The sequence below is a fragment of the Macaca nemestrina genome, chromosome 1 (genome assembly GCF_043159975.1).
Source record: "Macaca nemestrina isolate mMacNem1 chromosome 1, mMacNem.hap1, whole genome shotgun sequence".
Lineage (NCBI taxonomy): Eukaryota > Metazoa > Chordata > Mammalia > Primates > Cercopithecidae > Macaca > Macaca nemestrina.
In genome coordinates, this window is record NC_092125.1 from 82041712 (window position 1) to 82061030 (window position 19319).

The window sequence follows — 19319 nt, forward strand, 5'->3', positions numbered from 1 at the left end:
CACTGTGTGGAAAGACCGGGCATCTCTGCAGGCAGAGCTGAATGGTTGTGAAACCCCCTGCGGGCATGTGCTTCCAAGTTCCTCAGCAGGCATTTGTGGTTTTTGGTAGAAAGTTTGCCCTTTTTTTTTTTTAAGACAAGGTCTCATTCTGTCACCCAGGCTAGAGTACAGTGGTGAGATCACAGCTCACTGCCATCCTTGAACTCTCGGACTCACGTGAGCCTCCTACCTCAGCCTCCTGAGTAGCTGAGACTACAGGCACATGCCACCACCTCTGGCTAATATTTTTACTTTTTGTAGAGACAGGGGTCTTACTACATTGCCCAGGCTGGTCTCAAACTCCTGGCCTCAAGCAGTCCTCTCACAGCCTCCCAAAGTGCTGGGATTACAGGCGTGAGCCACCACACCCAATAAAAGTTTGCTTTTTGTCTAAAATGACCCAGGCATTGTCACTGTACTGCTTTTTATTATTGTTATTATTATTATTTTTGTTGTTGTTGTCATTGTTGTTATATAGATGAGGGCTTCCTGTGTTGCCCAGGCTGGTCTCCAACGCCTGGCCTTGCCTCCTTATACACCAGGACAACAGGACGGAGCCACCACACTACCCAACTGCTTTTATCTCAGTGAATGAAAATGACATTTTCCTGGAGCCTTTCCCTCATCTACCGCCATGTTTCTCTATTTATTCCTCAGTTAAGTGGGCAGACCAACATCCACCTCAGCAAAAACTTCTTCCTGACGAATCGCGCCAGGGAGCGCTCAGACACCTTCATCAACCTCCGGGAGGTGCTCAACCGCTTCAAGCTGCCACCAGGAGAGTACATTCTCGTGCCTTCCACTTTTGAACCCAACAAGGATGGGGATTTCTGCATCCGGGTCTTTTCTGAAAAGAAAGCTGATTACCAGTAGGTGGTTTGGTTGCTTCCTCTCCCCACCCCTCCCTGTCCCTACCCGCTGGTCTGTTCCTCGGCCCCTAGAGAGCTCTTTCGTCCTCTGAATGTCAGTTTCTTTTTCTGTAGCACCTGCCTGCCTCGAAGGACTAGTGTGGGGATTTGATGGATTGGGGATGTTTTAGTGTTACAGTAAGGTAAACAATGGAAAAAGCCACTGTGGATATTTTTGGTTGGAAAGGAGTGGCTGTTCAGTGAATTGCAGGGTCTAATTTCATAAGTGTGTCTCTGAATTCTCAAGTTGGTACTTGAGTGTTAAACTATGAATCCAGTCTCGTCATTTGAAGAAAGCTGAGCAGTGCTGGTATAATCCTTGCTTTTCCAGGCCACCTGGCCTAGGAGAGCCACCAAGGATGTAAGGTGGGAACCATCTCAACGGTTCCCACCTCCGGAAACTCTCCCTGTTATAGTCACCAGCTCCCTCTCCCCTTCCTCTTGGGATCCCAGATGTTTGGGAACCCTTTGTGGCTGACATCACCATTTCCTGCCACTGTCCAGGTGGCCTCAATTCACAACGGCTTCTGCCACTTTGACTTCTGCCTCAACCATGTATATTCAGCTGGGCACTTGATTGGCAAAGGCAGAATCTACCTTGGATGATTTAAGCTAAAGGGAATTCATCGAAAGGCCATCGGAGACTCCAGAACTGATGGGAGGTAGGGGGTCAGGCTAGGAAAAACAGGAGCCAAGGATGTGTTGAAGGACCGGGGTGTGAGATGACCCCTCAGACCCGGGGTCATGCGCTCAGGTCTAAAGATCTCGTGGAGTGTGTCTGAGGCACTGGGCTTGGGTCAGCCACCTGGCCTGCTGGTTACTGGAGAGGAAGAGCCAATGGGAGGTAGAGGCAGGGAACTGCCCTTGCCCCAAGATAATGCATGATGCAGAAATAATTTCCCATGGCAAAGGGAGACAAAGCAATGCCAGGCAGCTGCAAACCAATAAATGCCACTAAAGCATGGCTGTAGCCCCCCTGCCACTGACAGGCTCTCTTCATTTGCTAAAGCCTACCATGGGGGAAGGGACCTTTCCTCTCAGCTCTGAGGATCCTTAGAGGAAGCCTGGTGTGTTCAGCTTAGTCCTCACTGACAAGAAATAGGAGCACGACCTGGTGGCATTAGAATAACACTGTCCTGGCCGGGCGCGGTGGCTCACGCCTGTAATCCCAGCACTTTGGGAGGCCGAGGCGGGCGGATCACAAGGTCAGGAGATCGAGACCACGGTGAAACCCCGTCTCTACTAAAAATACAAAAAATTAGCCGGGCGCGGTTGTGGGCGCCTGTAGTCCCAGCTACTCGGGAGGCTGAGGCAGGAGAATGGCGTGAACCCGGGAGGCGGAGCTTGCAGTGAGCCGAGATCGCGCCACTGCACTCCAGCCTGGGCGACAGAGCCAGACTCCGTCTCAAAAAAAAAAAAAAAAAAAAAAAAAAAAAAAAAAAGAATAACACTGTCCTTTGTCAAACCCATTACTCTCCCTGCCAGCCACAAGTCATTCTCCCAGGGAAGTCTCAACCCCTCAACTCTCTCCAGGGTGAGCTCCCTACCCCGACAGGACACCCCACCTCTCAAAGGTGTCTGACTTCCTTGTCCCAAGATATTAATCCTTCTGCTCCAGATTCCAGCGATCAGCACCAAGAGGTCCCCTTTTCCTTCTGCCAGGCATTGGCCCTGCAGATAGGACTATTGGTCGCCTAGTTAAAATCGCAGTGGCCAAGGAAGACCCTCCCGAGCTCAATTACCCTCACTATGGAGCAGAAGGACCTGGCCCTGGACACAGGGGCAGTGCACAGGATAAACTAACCACTGCCTGACCTGAGCTTTGGCTGAAATGACACACAGGGCTCCACACTGCCCACCTCTCCAACCTGAGGCAGAACAAGTAGGTGATGATTTGCACTGCATGATTCTCAGTGTGAAAGTCTAAGTCGGCAAAGGATGTTTCAAGTGGAACTTAGAAGCTATTCCTTAAGGCTAGGACCAACACCACACTACACGCGAAGGCTGTGCTATTTGATAAAGATCAAACACTAGCAAACAAAAATCTCCAGCTGCCCACGTTGCTTTGGTCGACACTTCCTTCAGATCACTTCTGCCTTTATTTTTGCTGTTGAGGAGATGTGTTATCACAGGAACTTGGAATGCAGAGAAATGTTATCACAGAAAGTTGGAATGCAGAAAAATTGTTGCTGTTTAGGGGAGGTGTTATCACAGAAACTTGGAATACGAAGACCTCCCCCCACCTCGGCCCCGCCCCACCCCGCCTAACCCCTGCTGCATTTAGCACTGCACTTCCGTTTTAGCAGTGATTTCTGCGACACTTCCTTTTTGCCTTCACCTGCCTTCCAGTAACACATAATTTCTTTCTATTTCCAGAGCTGTCGATGATGAAATCGAGGCCAATCTTGAAGAGGTACTTGTAACTCCTTGAATTTCACCCACTCTCTTGGACAATCCAGAGGGCGGAGGAGCAAAAAAACTCCAAGAGTTTTTGGACTTCACGAACAAAGCCTGAAACTTAGGATAAAGCCAGGCACTGGGATTCCAAGTGTCAACTTCCTGCGTCAGCTCTGGCCTTTGTGCTTGGGGGCATGGGCCAGTCCCTTGCCTATTGGGCTGTGCTAGCCACTGTCAAAATCTGTCCAGAACATTCCAGCTAGTCTTTATGCTTCCGAGTCCCCACTAGAATAGACCCTAAAAGGCCATTTTCATTGGATGCTAGAGAAGATACCTCTGTGAGAGATTAGAATATTACGCCTTCCCACATAATTTACATTCCCTCTCATGTTTTAATTAGAAAAAAAAAACAATTTATATTAATTCTTCACACTATACCTGATCTCAACCCAAATAACCGTAGAATTCGGGTCCCAGAGAGGGATAGAGAAGGGGAGTGGGAGGTGGCTGCCACGGAAGGGCAGGCAGGCACTTGCTGTCATGCCTCGCTCTGATGCGTTCTCATGTCTCTGCCTCACCTTCCAGTTCGACATCAGCGAGGATGACATCGATGATGGATTCAGGAGACTGTTTGCCCAGTTGGCAGGGGAGGTAAATGTTCCCAAAAACAACATTATGCACTCTGGTTGATGCAAAGGTCCCCAAGGAGACTTTAGTTTAAAGGGGAGAGAAAACAAACTGAACAAAAGCAAAGAGAAATTGCAAATGGTCCTCGGATTCCAGCTCAGCCTTCTTGCGTATGTCCTCCCTAAGACCTCCGCATGCTGCCAGGGGCTTCCGTTCGCATGGTCAGCCCTGACTCTGTGTTCCCCCTTCCTTAGGATTCCTGGGCTCATCTTGTGGCTGTTTTATTTTCTCTGTTCTACACCAATTGAGGCATGAAACTTGGCCCCTTATCCTTGATTTCCACAAAGGATTTGGGGAGGTGGAAGGGTTTCAAATCTCAAGAAAGCAGACAACCTGCAACAGAGTATTTGAATTAGGCTTCTCTGTTCTTTTTCCTTTCCTTTCTTTTCTTTTCTTCTTCTTCTTTCTTTTCTTTTTAGAGACAGGGTCTTTCTCTCTTTCACCCAGGCTGGTGCAGTGGCGTGATCATAGCTCACTGCAGCCTCCACTTCCTGGGCTCAAGAGATCCTGCCACCTTAGTCTCCCAAGTAGCTGGGACTATAGGTGCACACCACCATGGCTAGCTAATTTGTATTTTATTTTTATTTTTCTAGAGAGAGGGTCTTGCCATGTTGCTCAGGCTGCTCTGGAACTCCTGGGCTCAACAATCCTCCAACCTTGGCCTGTCAAAGGGTTGGGATTACAGACTCATACCACCATGCCCAGCTAATTTTTTAATTTTTTGAGAGAGACAGGGTCTCACTGTGTTGTCCAGGCTGGTCTCAAACCCCTGAGCTCAAGCAGTTCTCCCACCTCAGGCTCCCAAAGTGCTGGGATTACGGGTGTGAGCCACCATACCTGGCAGCTTCCCAGGTCTTAAAAAAATCCCTCCACCATTTAGTCCCATCACAAAGTTATTTAGCCCTCTTTCTTCCCAACAACTCCAAAAAACGTCCTGTTTCTTCACTATGTGGAGGAACTTTGCAATCACTGAGCTCATTTGGGGCTCCCTTTGCTAACCCCAAGACCCATCAAAGTGCTAAGCTAGGCATCGTCTGCTCTATGCCTCCACCAGCCTCTCACCCTCTGCTCCCTCCCAGATTCCCAAGAAAAGGGGCCATGAGCGTCTTCTTTCCCCACTGATTGAATCCCACACATACACACCCCCAAAAGGCAAAAATGACTGCAGTCAATCTTGGTTTTAAACAAAGGAGTTTATCCATGAGTTACATAAATATGTATAAGTGAATAGAGACATCTGAGCCTGTGAGGGACCCTGGCATGATGGGCATAGAGGAGGGTCAGCTGGGTCTTGGAGGCAGCTGGTTTTCACTAGTTTTACAGGAAGTCTGAGCTTTGAGTTTTAAAGAATGAAGAAGACATGCCAGATAAGAGGAATGGTGTAAGAGAACTAAGTTAAGAAAGACCACAAACATGGGTAGAGGGGAGTATTTATTATTTATATTCTCTACAGCAAAGAAATGGTGAGTGGACTCTCCCTACTGCATCTGTGCATTAAAACACCGTATCTAGGTCAAGCGCAGTGGCTCATACCTGTAATTCCAGCACTTTGGGAGGCTGATGCTGGAGGATCGTTTGATCCTAGGAGTTTGAAGTTTCAATGAGCTAGGATCATACCACTGCAGTCCAGCCTGGGTGTTCTAAAAAGAACAAAACCAAAAACTGTATCTAAAATCCAGGATGGGGCAGTACTACTCAAAGTGTGGTCTGGGGACAGCAGCCCCAACATGGCCTGGGGGCTTGTTAGAAATGCACATTCATAGACCCCACCGCAGGCCTACCTAATGCACTGCTGTCCTGCGCTGTGCTCACCCAGCTCCCATGGGGGGCCAATAACTATGCTCTGGTTGTGTGTCCACAGGATGCAGAGATCTCTGCCTTTGAGCTGCAGACCATCCTGAGAAGGGTTCTAGCAAAGCGTGAGTATCCCCTCATTGCAAAACCTCATCCTGCTCTTTCCCCTGTGGATGGGAAGGAACATGAAAATCTTTCTTCCTCCATGTCCGGCTGCTGTGACTAAACCACCACCCTCCATCCCCTCCAAGAAGTGGATGAAGGATCTGTATGATGTGATAAAAAAAGAACAAGTGTTTCTAGCATCCACAGATCAAAGATCAAATCCACATTTCCACTACATACTTACTAGCTTTGTGTGATCAATTTTTTTATTTTATTTATTTATTTATTTATTTGTTTATTTATTGAGACAGAGTCTTGCTCTGTCACCCAGGCTGGAGTGCAGTGGCGCAATCTCAGCTCACTGCAATCTCTACCTCCCAAATTCAAGTGATTCTCCTGCCTCAGCCTCTGAAGTAGCTGGAATCACAGGCATGTGCCACCACAGCCAGCTGACTTTTGTATTTTTGGTAGAGATGGGGTTTCACCATGTTGGCCAGGCTGGTCTCGAACTCCTGACCTCAAGTGATCCACCAGCCTTGGCCTCCCACAGTGCTGGGATTATAGGCATGCACCACCACACCCGGCTAACTTTTGTATTTTCCTAGAGGCGGGGTTTCTCCATGTTGGCCAGGCTGGTCTTGAACTCCTGGCCTCAAGTGATCCGCCTGCCTCAGCCTCCCAAAGTGCTGGGATTACAGCCACCACGCCTGGCCACATCTTGTAACTATTTCTTTTTTTTTTTTTTTTTTTTTTTTTTTTTTTTTTGAGACAGAGTCTCGCTTAGTCGCCCAGGCTGGAGTGCAGTGGCGCGATCTCGGCTCACTGCAAGCTCCGCCTCCCGGGTTCATGCCATTCTCCTGCCTCAGCCTCCCGAGTAGCTGGGACTACAGGCGCCCGCCGCCTCGCCCGGCTAATTTCTTGCATTTTTAGTAGAGACGGGGTTTCACAGTGTTAGCCAGGATGGTCTCGATCTCCTGACCTTGTGATCCGCCCGCCTCGGCCTCCCAAAGTGCTGGGATTACAGGCGTGAGCCACTGCGCCCGGCCTCTTGTAACTATTTCTTAAGCAAAAAAATGTCAGAGGATTGATCATTCAACCCCCTACTGTGGATCACCAGCAGGGAGGAGCGGGGAAACACAACACAGAGACATTTTTTCCCCTCAAATTAGCACAATAATCATGCTGCATTTGATAAGAGAGCAATTGGCAATCCAGGAAGCAGAGTTTTGTACATATCAGAAGCTAGGAATCTGCATCAGAGACACATGTAATCATGGTCGTTTGCTGCATACCAGCCCTAGGGATCATCTCGAGAAGCCTCATGGACTTCAGGGGACATCTTTCCCTCTCATAAGATGGCCTCTAGCCTAACTCCATGAGATAAAATAAATCTGCCTTTCAGAGCCAAAGAAGAGTCCAGGGCCAGCTGGGTCTTCCCTCCCAGTGTGAACCAAGAGGGTTGGGCCAGCCAGGCTACAGTCAATCCAGTGCAGGGCCTCCCCAGAGGGGCCCCGGTCTCTATCCGCCCTCTAATTTTCAGGGAAGGCAAGAAGACTGTGTTTACCCTGGAGACCACCAGGCACAAGTGAGGTCACAGAGCTCTTCAGATATGCAATCCTCATGAACTGAGGAGACGAAAGCCTCATTGTTTCTGCACAGATGGAGGGTGGGGCTGGGAGGTGGGGAAGAAGCGGGCCTTGCCTGGATTCAGCCCACTCCTTGCTCGGGAGCAGCATTCACTCCGCACATGCCTCTGAGCTTAATACCCTAGCCCTAGCCACCTGGTGACTCCAGCCTTCTGGAGGGCTCAACGCCAGAGTCTGCATGCGTGGCCGCTGGGCCAGAGCCTCATGACCATCTAAGAAGGGGTTGGTGCCCAGAGTGGCAGCTTTGAGGCAGGTCAGGCTCTAACCTCTTTCAAGGACATGACAAAAAAGCTGGACTTTTCGTGAAGTCTGTGGGGAGCCAGATTCACATTGGTGACTAGGGTCTCATGCCACCTGCCAACACCAAGTGGATAGGACTCCCTTAGTGCAGCATGATGGCTCGTGGAGAGATCCCAGGGCTTCAGGTTTCTCAGTCAGCTGGGGACACAGTCCATAAATGTCTGCAGATGGACAGTTCAAGTAAACCTCTTTCTCTCACGGGTCATAGCCTATAATTAACACACCTCCTCTCTGTTTTCTTTTTCCCTGCCCAACAACTACAGGTGACTTTATATCCGGTGGGCACCTAAGGCCAAGCCATTGATCATTCTGTTATTTATTTGTTCAAAAAGCACTTTTTAAAGCCCTGTTTGCCCATGGCAAATATACAGAGACATCAGGACAATGTGGACATCGTCTGCACTGTCCCAATCTGGTAGTCACTGGCCATGTGTGGCTATTTATATAATCGAAGTGGCTTCTGTATGGGAATGGGCACAGATAAAGAATATCTCCATGATTGTGGAAAGTTCAACTGGACATCACCGCTTAGAGATTTTTCCTGTCACACTGATTTTGTCTTTTAGGCCAAGATATCAAGTCAGATGGCTTCAGCATTGAGACATGCAAAATTATGGTTGACATGCTAGATGTATCCTTTAATGTGCTCCAGAGAATAGAGACTAGGGGAGTTTAAAATCTCACTCCAGAAAAATTCAAACACATGGCCTTCTCCCCTTTCAAAATGGCCAGTTGTTCCCAACTTGCTGAGTTGCTGTCGGACAGTCAGCAGCACTGACCTCCCTTACTAGGGAAATTCGAGAATCTTCTGATGAGGGAAAGCAAATGCTACACCTCCCCCCAACACCTACCCTGAAAGGCTTAGAATGCAGGCCCACGGCCGGGCGCCATGACTCACGCCTGTAATCCCAGCACTTTGGGAGGCCAGGGTGGCCAGATCACGAGGTCAGGAGTTCGAGACCAGCCTGTCCAACCTGGTGAAACCCCATCTCTGCTAAAAATACAAAAATTAGCTAGGCGTGGTGGCATGTGCCTGTAATCCCAGCTACTTGGGAGGCTGAGGCGGGAGAATCACTTGAACCTGGGAGGCAGAGGTTGCAGTGAGCCAAGATCGCGCCACTGCACTCCAGCCTGGGCGACAGAGTGAGACTCGTCTCAAAAAAAAAAAAGAAAGAAAAAAAAAAGAAAAAGAATGTAGGCCCACCAGTCCATTCCTGGGGCTGGTGCAGGAAGTTCCTGACAATATGCCCATCACTTCTTTGCACAAAGCAGCTCGAATTTGTTTCCTCAGTGATGTGTTTCCATTACTTCCTCTAGGAAAATATTCCCTAACCACAGTATTTCTGATGTGAATCTGTTTTGTCTGATCAAGATCGTCTTCTTGATTTAGATAAGAGCTACTTTCATAAGCATCCTACTTCCCTTTTGCTCTAGCTCCTTCCCAGACAACCCGCCTGTCCCCAAGGCAAATTAGTCATCCATTTGCCCCTTGTTTCCAATGCTTAGTGAGAAGTGGTGGTAAGGGGCAGCCTGAGCTTCTGTGAAGTTTTTTCTGTGTGTTTGTTTGCTTGTTTAGTTGGTTGGTAGGTTGGTTTTTTTGAAACAGGGTCTCACTCTGTCACCCAGGCTGGAGTGCAGTGGCATGATCTCAGCTCACTCCAACCTCCGCCTCTCAGGTTCAGGTGATTCTTCCCCCTCAGCCTCCCCAGTAGCTAGGACTACAGGTGCATGCCACCACACCCAGCTAATTTTTCTCTTTTTAGTAGAGTTGGGGTTTCACCACGTTGGCGAGGCTGGTCTCGAATTCCTGACCACAGGTGATCAGCCACCTCGACCTCCCAAAGTGCTGGGATTACAGGTGTGAGCCACCATGCCTGGCCACTTCTGTGAAGTTTTATTTAGTGGATTCACGGTGTGCACCTGCTAGCTGCCTTCACCAAAGGCCTCTTAGATATACTCCACATACTCTAAAAAAAGAGCAAGGGCCTAGCCACTAGAAGCCATCCAAAGCCCTCTGCATGTCATCCAATAGCTCATTTTTAGTGGTATCTGGGGCCTCCACAGCACCTCCAGATCAAAACAGCAACCAGAATCGGCAGGGAGCCAGCAAGTCGTTCTCGCCCTTCCTCCAATCCTTTAAAGGGAGGTTTAGCCAGTGGGAAAAGCAGGAAAAGGATCCTTCTGCAAACCCTCCCTGTGCGTGTGCTATGATATTCAAAAGATCCAGTTGAGAAGACAAACTAGGTGACACTATGCCCAAATGGACCCACACTCAAGGGCTTTCCTTGACTGAAGGCAGTCAGACGGGAGTGGCAAGCTGGGGCTGAAGGAGTTCTACATTCTCTGGACGAAGATTCAAAAATACCAAGTAAGATCCCAGAGGTGCGGGTGGATCTGTGTTGGGGAACATTCTGTGTGTATGCTTTAAGATGCAGCAACTCCTCCACAGAGTGGAGAAACATTTCCGAGGGGATTGGGATTTTACCCATAATGAAGCTCAGAGTGAGTAAAGACCGGGTTGAGGAAATGCAAACAAAAAACCAACCAGGACTTTGCAGGTGAAGTGGCCTGTTCCCTTCCTCCCGATTATTGGGATCATCTAAAGGCCGCCATCAAGGGTTTCCTGCAAAGGGTTTTTGACAGCTAAAGTACAAAAATTATATAAGACAAGAACATGGGCCTATGGGCGTTGGCTGGCTGACTTGATGGGCATATTTACAAACCAGCTCACAGACAGAAGCAAAATACTGTTAGTTATTCAAGGCAGAAACATGGGTGATTCTTCCAAGGCCAAACTAGAGGCACAGAGCTGGAAAAACTTCATCTCCACTCAGCACATACTAGGGAGGTAACTCGCCAGCTTTGCTTTGGGTCATAGTTCTTACAACTAATTTATGTGTTCCAGAAAATTTACCGGGAAATCGACGTTGACAGGTCTGGTACCATGAATTCCTATGAAATGCGGAAAGCGTTAGAAGAAGCAGGTAACCCTTTATAATTGCATTTTCATTCCTAGTTTAATCTGGCTGTAGAATATGTGAACACTCATCCATACAAGGTTTGGTAAAGCTATAAAATTAAGTAGGTGCTGTTTTAATACAAACACCTCCTTTTCATTCCCCCTTTAAAGACTAATTGGTAAAATTAAATGCAGTAGGATGCTCTGCCCTCTGTGCCTTCTTGAATCCAAGTTTCCTTCAGAGCCGCCTGGCACAGCAAGCAGACAAAGCCAGTTCTCAACAGACTCCTCCAGGTGCCTCCTTTCTGGTGCAGGGTTGGTTAGGCAGAAATGGAATGTTTCAGCTCAGCCCTTAGGGTAAGACCCTAGCAGACTTGGATATCAATAAAAGGACACAAGCTAGTGGTAGACCAGCAGAGTGGGAGACTGCTGGGCTTTGGGAACAAATGCGACAGCATGAGGCTGTTCATTCTATTTGCTGGAATATAATGCTGCCGCAGAGACCCTACACAACAGTGGTTTAAACGAGGTACGTCTTTCTGTTGCATGGCAATCCCAGCTCCAGCAGTCCACAGCTAGGATGGTGTCTCCTACTCTCCTACTGTGTGATCACTCTTCCCCCAGTCTCCCCCCATCCATGATGCCCACCGGTCCTTCGAGGCTTGCCCTCATCCGAGGGACCTGGGATGGCGTGCCACCACAAACACATGCCGCCAACAGGTTGACAGCAGAAAGGCTCCTCGCCTTTAAGGGCACACAGGCCATTTCTGCTCACACATCCTACCAGCCAGACTGTGATCGCAAGGCCTCTGGTGGCTGCAAGGAAGCTGGCACATGCAGTCTTGAAGCTAGGTGGCCACAGGACCAATAGAAATTATTTTACTCTGGAAAGAGGGAGAACTACCATGAGTTTACCAGGAACAGCTTCTGCTCACATATATCCAGGAAGAATCTGGTCTCCAAGACCATTCAGAGCTAAACAAAAAATCAAAACGCAGCAGCATGGTTAACAACATGAAGCAACCATGACCATGAGGACAAGAAAAGACTTACGTGTCATTAAAGACACAGGCAGGGTGAAGGTGGACAGTCCAGAAACAAAAGAAACAGCAGACGGTACTGGCTTTGCAAAATCAAACCAGTCTCATAGAAGAGCGGCCAAGGGACAAAAGCAATTATACCTCATTTAAATCACCACTTGGTTCCATAGCCTGTGAGTGCAGCTAAATGGTACAGTCTAATGCTTAGCAATCAGTTTGTTTGTTCATGTAACTTCAGGTTTCAAGATGCCCTGTCAACTCCACCAAGTCATCGTTGCTCGGTTTGCAGATGACCAGCTCATCATCGATTTTGATAATTTTGTTCGGTGTTTGGTTCGGCTAGAAACGCTATTCAGTAAGTGGATATTTGGGGAAAGACTCATTTCAGTTATCTTGGTATTAAAGTGGCCTGCCTTTCACCTTGGTGAAATCATCTAAACTAGAGACATGTCTTCCAGGAGTTGAGAATGAACTTCCCTCTTTGCTAATTTGGGAGTGAGGAAGAAAGCGTGTATGGCAGTCAGTGAAGTCAGTTGCTGAACTGAAAAAAGGATAATGTAATCTCTGTTTCAGCTCACTCACTCGTGACATCCTTTTTTTCTCCCTCCACAGAGATATTTAAGCAGCTGGATCCCGAGAATACTGGAACAATAGAGCTCGACCTTATCTCTGTGAGTCAGCAGCTCATACCCCCACCTTGCTTCTAAGGGGATGGGGGAGGCATGGGGCGGAAAGGGCTATTACTTGAGTGACCTGCTTTTTCAAGTTTTGCTTTAAAGAGCTCTTGGTCTGTCGGGGCCAGGCCTGTACACAGCTGTAAGATCCCACAATGCACTTTTATTTGCAGTTGTTTTCCAACTACCTATTCTCAAGTCCAAAATGCATGCCTGGCTCCCTCTTCCCATGAGCTTTGACTTGAGTGTAGCTCAAGGTTAAACTAAGGAGTGGCTGCAGGATGATGCTTAGAAAAATGAACTCTTGATTAGTATGCAAGGGAGAACATGCTTATATAAAGAAATTCTTTGGATGAAATTCAAGTTGGGTTTTGGGAAGATCCATCATTCTTAGAATGGATCTACTTAAAATACTTTGTGAGCAAATTAGTTTTCTCTACTCCCTCCCCATTTAAGATAAAACCAACACTAGTAAATACGTTTGCCATTTATTATTATTATTGCACTCATGTGTCTGGAACCCTAGCAATGCACATCTCTGAAATGATCATCAATCTAAAAAGCAAAGCGCAAAATGTTCTCTTATCATCCCAATGACAGGAAGTTCTCTCACTGAAAGAAAGAAGCCAGGTGAGGTATACTTCCATTATCACCTGACTCCAGTCAGCATTTCCTCTATACTCAGGGAAGGCCACAGAGGGCCGGGTGAAGTGGCCGACAATGGGTGAGAATGGTAGTTGTCAGTCCTGTCTGTATAACAGAGGAGTGAAGTAGTGAGGAGGGCAGGTCTAAGGCACTGGCAGCTCTTTTCCGTGGATTTTGAACTCTGGAAGAAGCCAGCAGCTAAATAACTGTCTTGTTCTGCTATTATGCATTATATAAGCACCTTTAGCAAAGTGGAAATATAGTTTATCTGGTTACGAATCACACTAACTTGCTTAAAACTTTACATATCCTAGGGAATATCTCTATCCCTAGATTGCAATGTAGAGTCAACCTCGTCTCTAAAAAAATAAAAAATTAGGCTGGGCGCAGTGGCTCACACCCATAATCCCAGCACTTTGGGAGGCCATGGCAGTTGGATCACCTGAGGTCAGGAGTTCAAGACCAGCCTGGCCAACATGGAGAAACCCCATCTCTACTAAAAATACAAAATTAGCTGGGCATGGTGGTGCATGCCTGTAAGCCCAGCTACTCAGGAGGCTGTGGCAGGAGGATTGCTTGAACCTGGGAGGCGGAGGTTGCGGTGAGCTGGGATTGCACCATTGCACTCCAGCCTGGGCAACCAGAGCAAAACTCCATCTAAAAATAATAATAATAATACAAAATTAGCTGGGCATGGTGGCGGGCACCTGTAAATCCCAGCTACTCAGGAGGCTGAGGCAGGAGAATTGCTTGAACCTAGGAGGTGGAGGTTGCAGTGAACTGAGATGGCGCCACTGCACTCCAGCCTGGGCAACAAGAGTGAAACTCTGTTTCAAAAATAAAAATAAAAAATAAAAATTTAGCCAGGCATGGTGGTGCATGCCTGTAGACGCAGCTATCCAGGAGGCTAAAGTGGGAAGAACACCTGAGCCTAGGAAGTTGAGGCTGCAGTGAGCCATGATCGCCCCACTGCACTCCATCCTGGGCAACAGAGTGAGGCCCTGTTTCAAAAAATTTAAATAAAATAATAAATAGTAGAGTCAACACAACTGTGACATGAAACATGCCACATGTTAAGTTCTGAAAATCCTAGGTTGTCATTCTTGCTAGATATCTTATTCTACTCCAGCCGCCCACCCCCACCCCAGGGTCCACCTGGCTCAGTCCTCTCCCTCCGCATTTCCTCTGAGAAGCATCTTCTTACCCACTGACTTTTCCTGCCACTCCTAAGTCTCACCTTTTGCAAGTTCCCGGAGATCCTCGCTTCTCGTAGTCTTTGCTAAGGATGAGCCATGTTCAGAAGCTCTCCCTTCAGTCTGCAAGGATTTCAACCTTGACTGCAGATTCCGTCACGTGGGGAGCTTTGCCAAAGTCCTGGTGTCCCGGCTGTATCCCAAAGCAGCTGAATCAATCTGATTTAAAGTTTCCATATCACTACAATTTAGAACCAGTGTTGAACACCACTAGTTGCAGGGATATCCACATCCCAAACTAACTTCTGATGTGATACTCTGAGGCAGAGATGTGAAAATGCTAATTTCTGTTGTGTGAATTTCACTTTTCATGTGTGCAGTCAACCCTGTAATGTGATTCATGACCACCTAAGGCAAATCACACAGACTACTGACCTGTTAAAAGCTAGACTCTAGAAATCAGGTAAGAAAAATATGAGTTAGTACACTGATATCGTAGCCCTCGATCAGCTGTTCCAGAAGTTTTTTGGAACAATCTACAGGTACTTAAATAAGCCTTTAATTTTAAAAGTGGTCACTGAGCTGACTTGGTTTTTTTTCCTTCCTCACAGTGGCTCTGTTTCTCAGTACTTTGAAGTTGTAACTAATCTGCCTGAAGACTTCTCATGATGGAATATCAGCCAAGGACTAAGCTTCCATAGAAAAACACTTTGTATCTGGACCTCGAAATTATAGGAACATTTACTTAAACGGATGATCATAGCTGAAAATAATGATACTGTCAATTTGAGATAGCAGCAGTTTCACACATCAAAGTAAAAGATTTGCATATCATTATACTAAATGCAAATGAGTCCCTTAACCCTTGACAAGCTCAAAGAAAGCTTTAAATCTGTAAATAGTACACACTTTTTACTTTTACACACTTTCCTGTTCATAGCAATATTAAATCAGGAAAAAAATGCAGGGAGGTATTTAACAGCTGAGCAAAAACATTGAGTCACTCTCAGAGGACATGAGGCCTTGCAGGGAATATTTAAAGCAACTTCAAGTTTAAAATGCAGCTGTTGATTCTACCAAATAAGTCCAAGATAACCATTGCCCGTGAGCAAACTGGGAAACATAGTATATCATGAAGTAATCTTGTCAAGGCATCTCGAGAGTCCAGGTGAGAAGACTCACCTCTGTCGCTTGGGTTAAATAAAAGACAGGTTTTATATAATATTGATTGGTAATAGTAAATCATTCTCCTTAAACCCAAGTTCTTGACCCTATTCGGCCTTATACATCAGGTCTTACAAAGACCAAAGGGATTCCACGCTTGATCAACTGAACCAGTATGCCAAACCAGGCATCCAATTTGCAAACCAATTATGATAAAGGACAAAATAAGCTGTTTGCCACCTCAAAACTTCATGAACTTCACCACCACTAGTGTCTGCCCATGGAGTTAGAGGGGACATCGCTTAGAAGTTCTTATAGAAAGGACACAAGTTTGTTTCCTGGCTTTACCTTGGGAAAATGCTAGCAACATTATAGAAATATTGCCTTTTTGCCTTATCTTCTTCCAAATATACTGTTAAATAAAAATAAAGGGTTACCCCATGCAATCACACCACGCCATGTTTTTCTTCCTGGAGGTCAGCCCCACAGGATGGTTTACGAGCACACATGATTATAGCTTGTTTCTACTTTAACAAGGTATGCTGCCTCTGTAAATTCATGTATTCAAAGGAAAAGACATCTTGCCTATAATTAAAATGTGGAACTATAAAATTTTCTTAAATCCAATTCAGAAACTCTGATAATCTGATGATAATGTAAAGGAAGCTGTAATTTCTACTGCTTATTGATCTGCTGTTAGGCAGCACAGAGAAATATGTGCCTCTCAGGAAGTTCCCTGCTCAACCTGCCACCTCAATTTCACCTTGGCCATCTCCCCCTGGGGTAGGGACAAGCAAGGGAGCTGAGAAAACATGCAGATTAAGTCACTGGTCTGGTGCTGGTGGTTCTTGAGGAATCATTTCCTCAGGATGACTTGACACAGGCAAATGCCATCCTAATATTTCCTTGAACAAGGTGAGATGATAGATTTCCCAAACTCAGCTCAAATGCGTTGAAGTTCTCTTGCTTGCCAAGTGGATTTTGAGGGTAAAGGGGAGGCTGGTGGCCATGAGAGTGCAGGAATCCCAACCTCCTCGCATCGGTAATTTCTCTGTCCAGCTGCACAGGTGGCAGGATAGAGGTGGGAGATGTTTGGACTGAAGATTGGACGTGGGCAAGGGAAGGGTGGCTGAAGGATCAGGGGACAAGGGAATGGAGGGTGGGGACTGAAGTGGTTCCAACACAGGACCCCAGGGTCCAGGCTGGGAGGGGGTGGAGTGAAGGGCAGGAGGGATCAGCTTTCGATTCTGAGGAAGAGAGTGGTCACCAGAGACTAGTACACAGTAGGGCAGAAAGGAGGCCCCTCCCATCTGCAGAAGCCATTCCAAACCTAGACTACTGTTCTGGGGCCCTGCGTCTCCTGGTGCACTTTCATCTGTGGGGCTGACCTAGTCTCTCAGATAACATTAAATAAATAAGATATATGCTTATCAGAGCAAATTTAGAAAAGACTGAAAAGAAAAGGGAATAGAGATTACCAAGTATCCTGAGTTTTCCCACCTGGTATAACGTTTGTTAATGCCTGTTTTACAGGGGGCAAAAATAGATAAGCAAATAGATGATAAGCAAAGTAAACCTCGACTTCCTGAGCCTGTACAAACTCACCGCCCACCCCCCAACCCTCACTACTTCCCTCCCGGGTCTCTGCTCTGAATTGCAGTCTCAGGCCCATCAGTCAGCCAGCCCTCTATCAATTAGCTCCTCTTTTCTCTTTCCCTCTCGTTTTTCTTTCCACAGCTCTTCCCTTATGCCAACCACATCCTCAAGTATACTTAATATTCTTACCTCCCTGCTGTGGCCTCTCGTATACTTAATATTCTTACCTCCCCTGCTGTGGCCTCTCCTTCCTCCAGAGCCGAACTTCTGCTTCCGGAGAAGCGGTCCACACTGGATCTCAATTCATTTTCCACCCACTACAGTCTGTCTAGTCACCTACCTCTTTGCTGCTGCTTTTTATGATCACCAGTTACCTCCTAATGCCAAACCCTATAAACATCTACCAGCCATTATCTCCCTGGACCTTTCTGCTGCCTTTAACACCATTTACGATTCTCCTGAGAACCCACATTCCTTTGGTTTCCTTCAGGTCTGCTTCTCTGGCTAACTCGGTCTCCTTTCCTGTGACACTCCCCACATCCCCAGTGGCTCCACTGCAGTTCGAATATGCACAGCTGGTTTGCATACTCTCCCCTTCAGCACAGTCTGTTCCCCACCTGCTTTATTCTCTTCTATTTTGTAAAGACCTAAAAACTGTGCGACCATAAAAACATGACTATAGCATCAATTATAATACACAAGAATTGTTCAACATTAGACAAATGATTAGATAAATGATATGATGGAATATTAGGAAGCCATTAAAATTCATGTTAATAGGCCAGGCATGGTGGTTCACTCCTGCAATCCCGGCACTTTGGGAGGCTGAGGCAAGTGAATTACTTGAGGTCAGGAGTTCAAGACCAGCCTGGCCAACATGGCAAAACCCGGTCTCTAATAAAAATACAAAAATTAGCCGGATGTGGTGGTACGGGCCTGTAATCCCAGCTACTCAGGAGGTGAGAATCGCTTGAACCTGGGAGGTGGAGGTTGCCGTGAGCTGACATCGCACCACTACGCTCCAGCCTAGGTGAGAGAGTGAGACTCTGGCTCAAACAAAAAAAAATTCATGCTAATATTTATGATACAATATCAAGTATAATACAGGAGAATGCAGAATTGCTTAAACAATAAGCACTCAACTATATATAGAGAAAAAAAATCATAGGTAAGACTACAAAGAAATAGGCCCAAGTATGAATAGTACCTCTAGAGTGGTCTTTTTCCCTCCCTCCTTCATAACCTTTTTCTGTTCTATTTCTAAAATGAGCTTTGATATAAGGATACTTTAATAATAAAACAAAGAACAGAAAGACTTAACAACAATGAGCTTCTCAGTTTAGGATTAAGGAATACAAAACTGGGATCACAGTTCCCTACTTTTCACATCTTCTCTTTTCATACATCTGTGTGATTCTTTAGTTTGCCAAGTACCTTCATGCACAGAACTTAGGTTTTCTTCAACAACTCGGAAGCATGTCAAGGCAATGGCATTAAACTCCACAGATGAGGGAACAAGGCTCAGGGAGGTCAAGTGTCCTTGGCAAGGTCACTTAATGGGAAAGTACAACAGCCCAGGACTAGAATCCATGTTGTTTCCTATAGTTAACATATTAACACAAACTTAGTGGCCTAAAAAAATAGCCATTATCTCACAATTCTGTAGATGAAAAGTCCAACGCTGGTCTCATTGGACTAATGCATTCCTTCTGGAGACCTGGGGAGGATTCATTTCCAGCCAGGCCCACTCAGGTTGGCAGAGTTCAGTTCCATGTGGCCATAAGGACTGAAGTCCTCATCTCCTGGCTGGGCCAGCCGGGGGTGGGGTCTTTCTCAGCTTCCATGTTCCCTGACCCCCAATTCCATGACCCCCTTCATCTTTAAAGCCGACAACGGCAGGTCAAGTCTTCACACTCCAAGTCTTACTGCCCACCCACCCGCCCCGCCTACCCTCCTGCCTCAGCCCTCCTGCCTTCCTCTCCTGCCTCAGCCCTCCTGCCTTCCTCTCCTGCTGTGAAGGGATCTTGTGATTACGGTGGCCCACCAGGACAATCTAGGCTAAACACCCTATTTTAAGGTCGACTGATTCATAAACTTAATTAAATCTTAAAAGTCCTTCAAAGAAGTACAGTAAGTCGTGAAAACCTAGCATCACGAATAGGTTCTCGGTAA

The 19319-nt window shown here is 46.8% G+C and overlaps 1 protein-coding gene across 1 annotated transcript in view; it reads left to right on the forward strand.

The window, feature by feature from the left end:
- The window catches only part of LOC105478205 (calpain 2), a 61318-nt gene extending 45316 nt beyond the window's left edge, over window positions 1–16002 (forward strand). The window contains exons 12-21 of the mRNA XM_011735320.2: window positions 697–908; window positions 3324–3360; window positions 3930–3995; window positions 5893–5950; window positions 8443–8507; window positions 10176–10244; window positions 10782–10860; window positions 12114–12230; window positions 12488–12546; window positions 14999–16002. Coding sequence (XP_011733622.1) covers window positions 697–908; window positions 3324–3360; window positions 3930–3995; window positions 5893–5950; window positions 8443–8507; window positions 10176–10244; window positions 10782–10860; window positions 12114–12230; window positions 12488–12546; window positions 14999–15022 — 786 coding nt within the window. The 3' untranslated portion in view covers window positions 15023–16002. The remainder of the gene's footprint in view (window positions 1–696; window positions 909–3323; window positions 3361–3929; window positions 3996–5892; window positions 5951–8442; window positions 8508–10175; window positions 10245–10781; window positions 10861–12113; window positions 12231–12487; window positions 12547–14998) is intronic.
- The last annotated feature ends 3317 nt before the right edge of the window (window positions 16003–19319 follow it).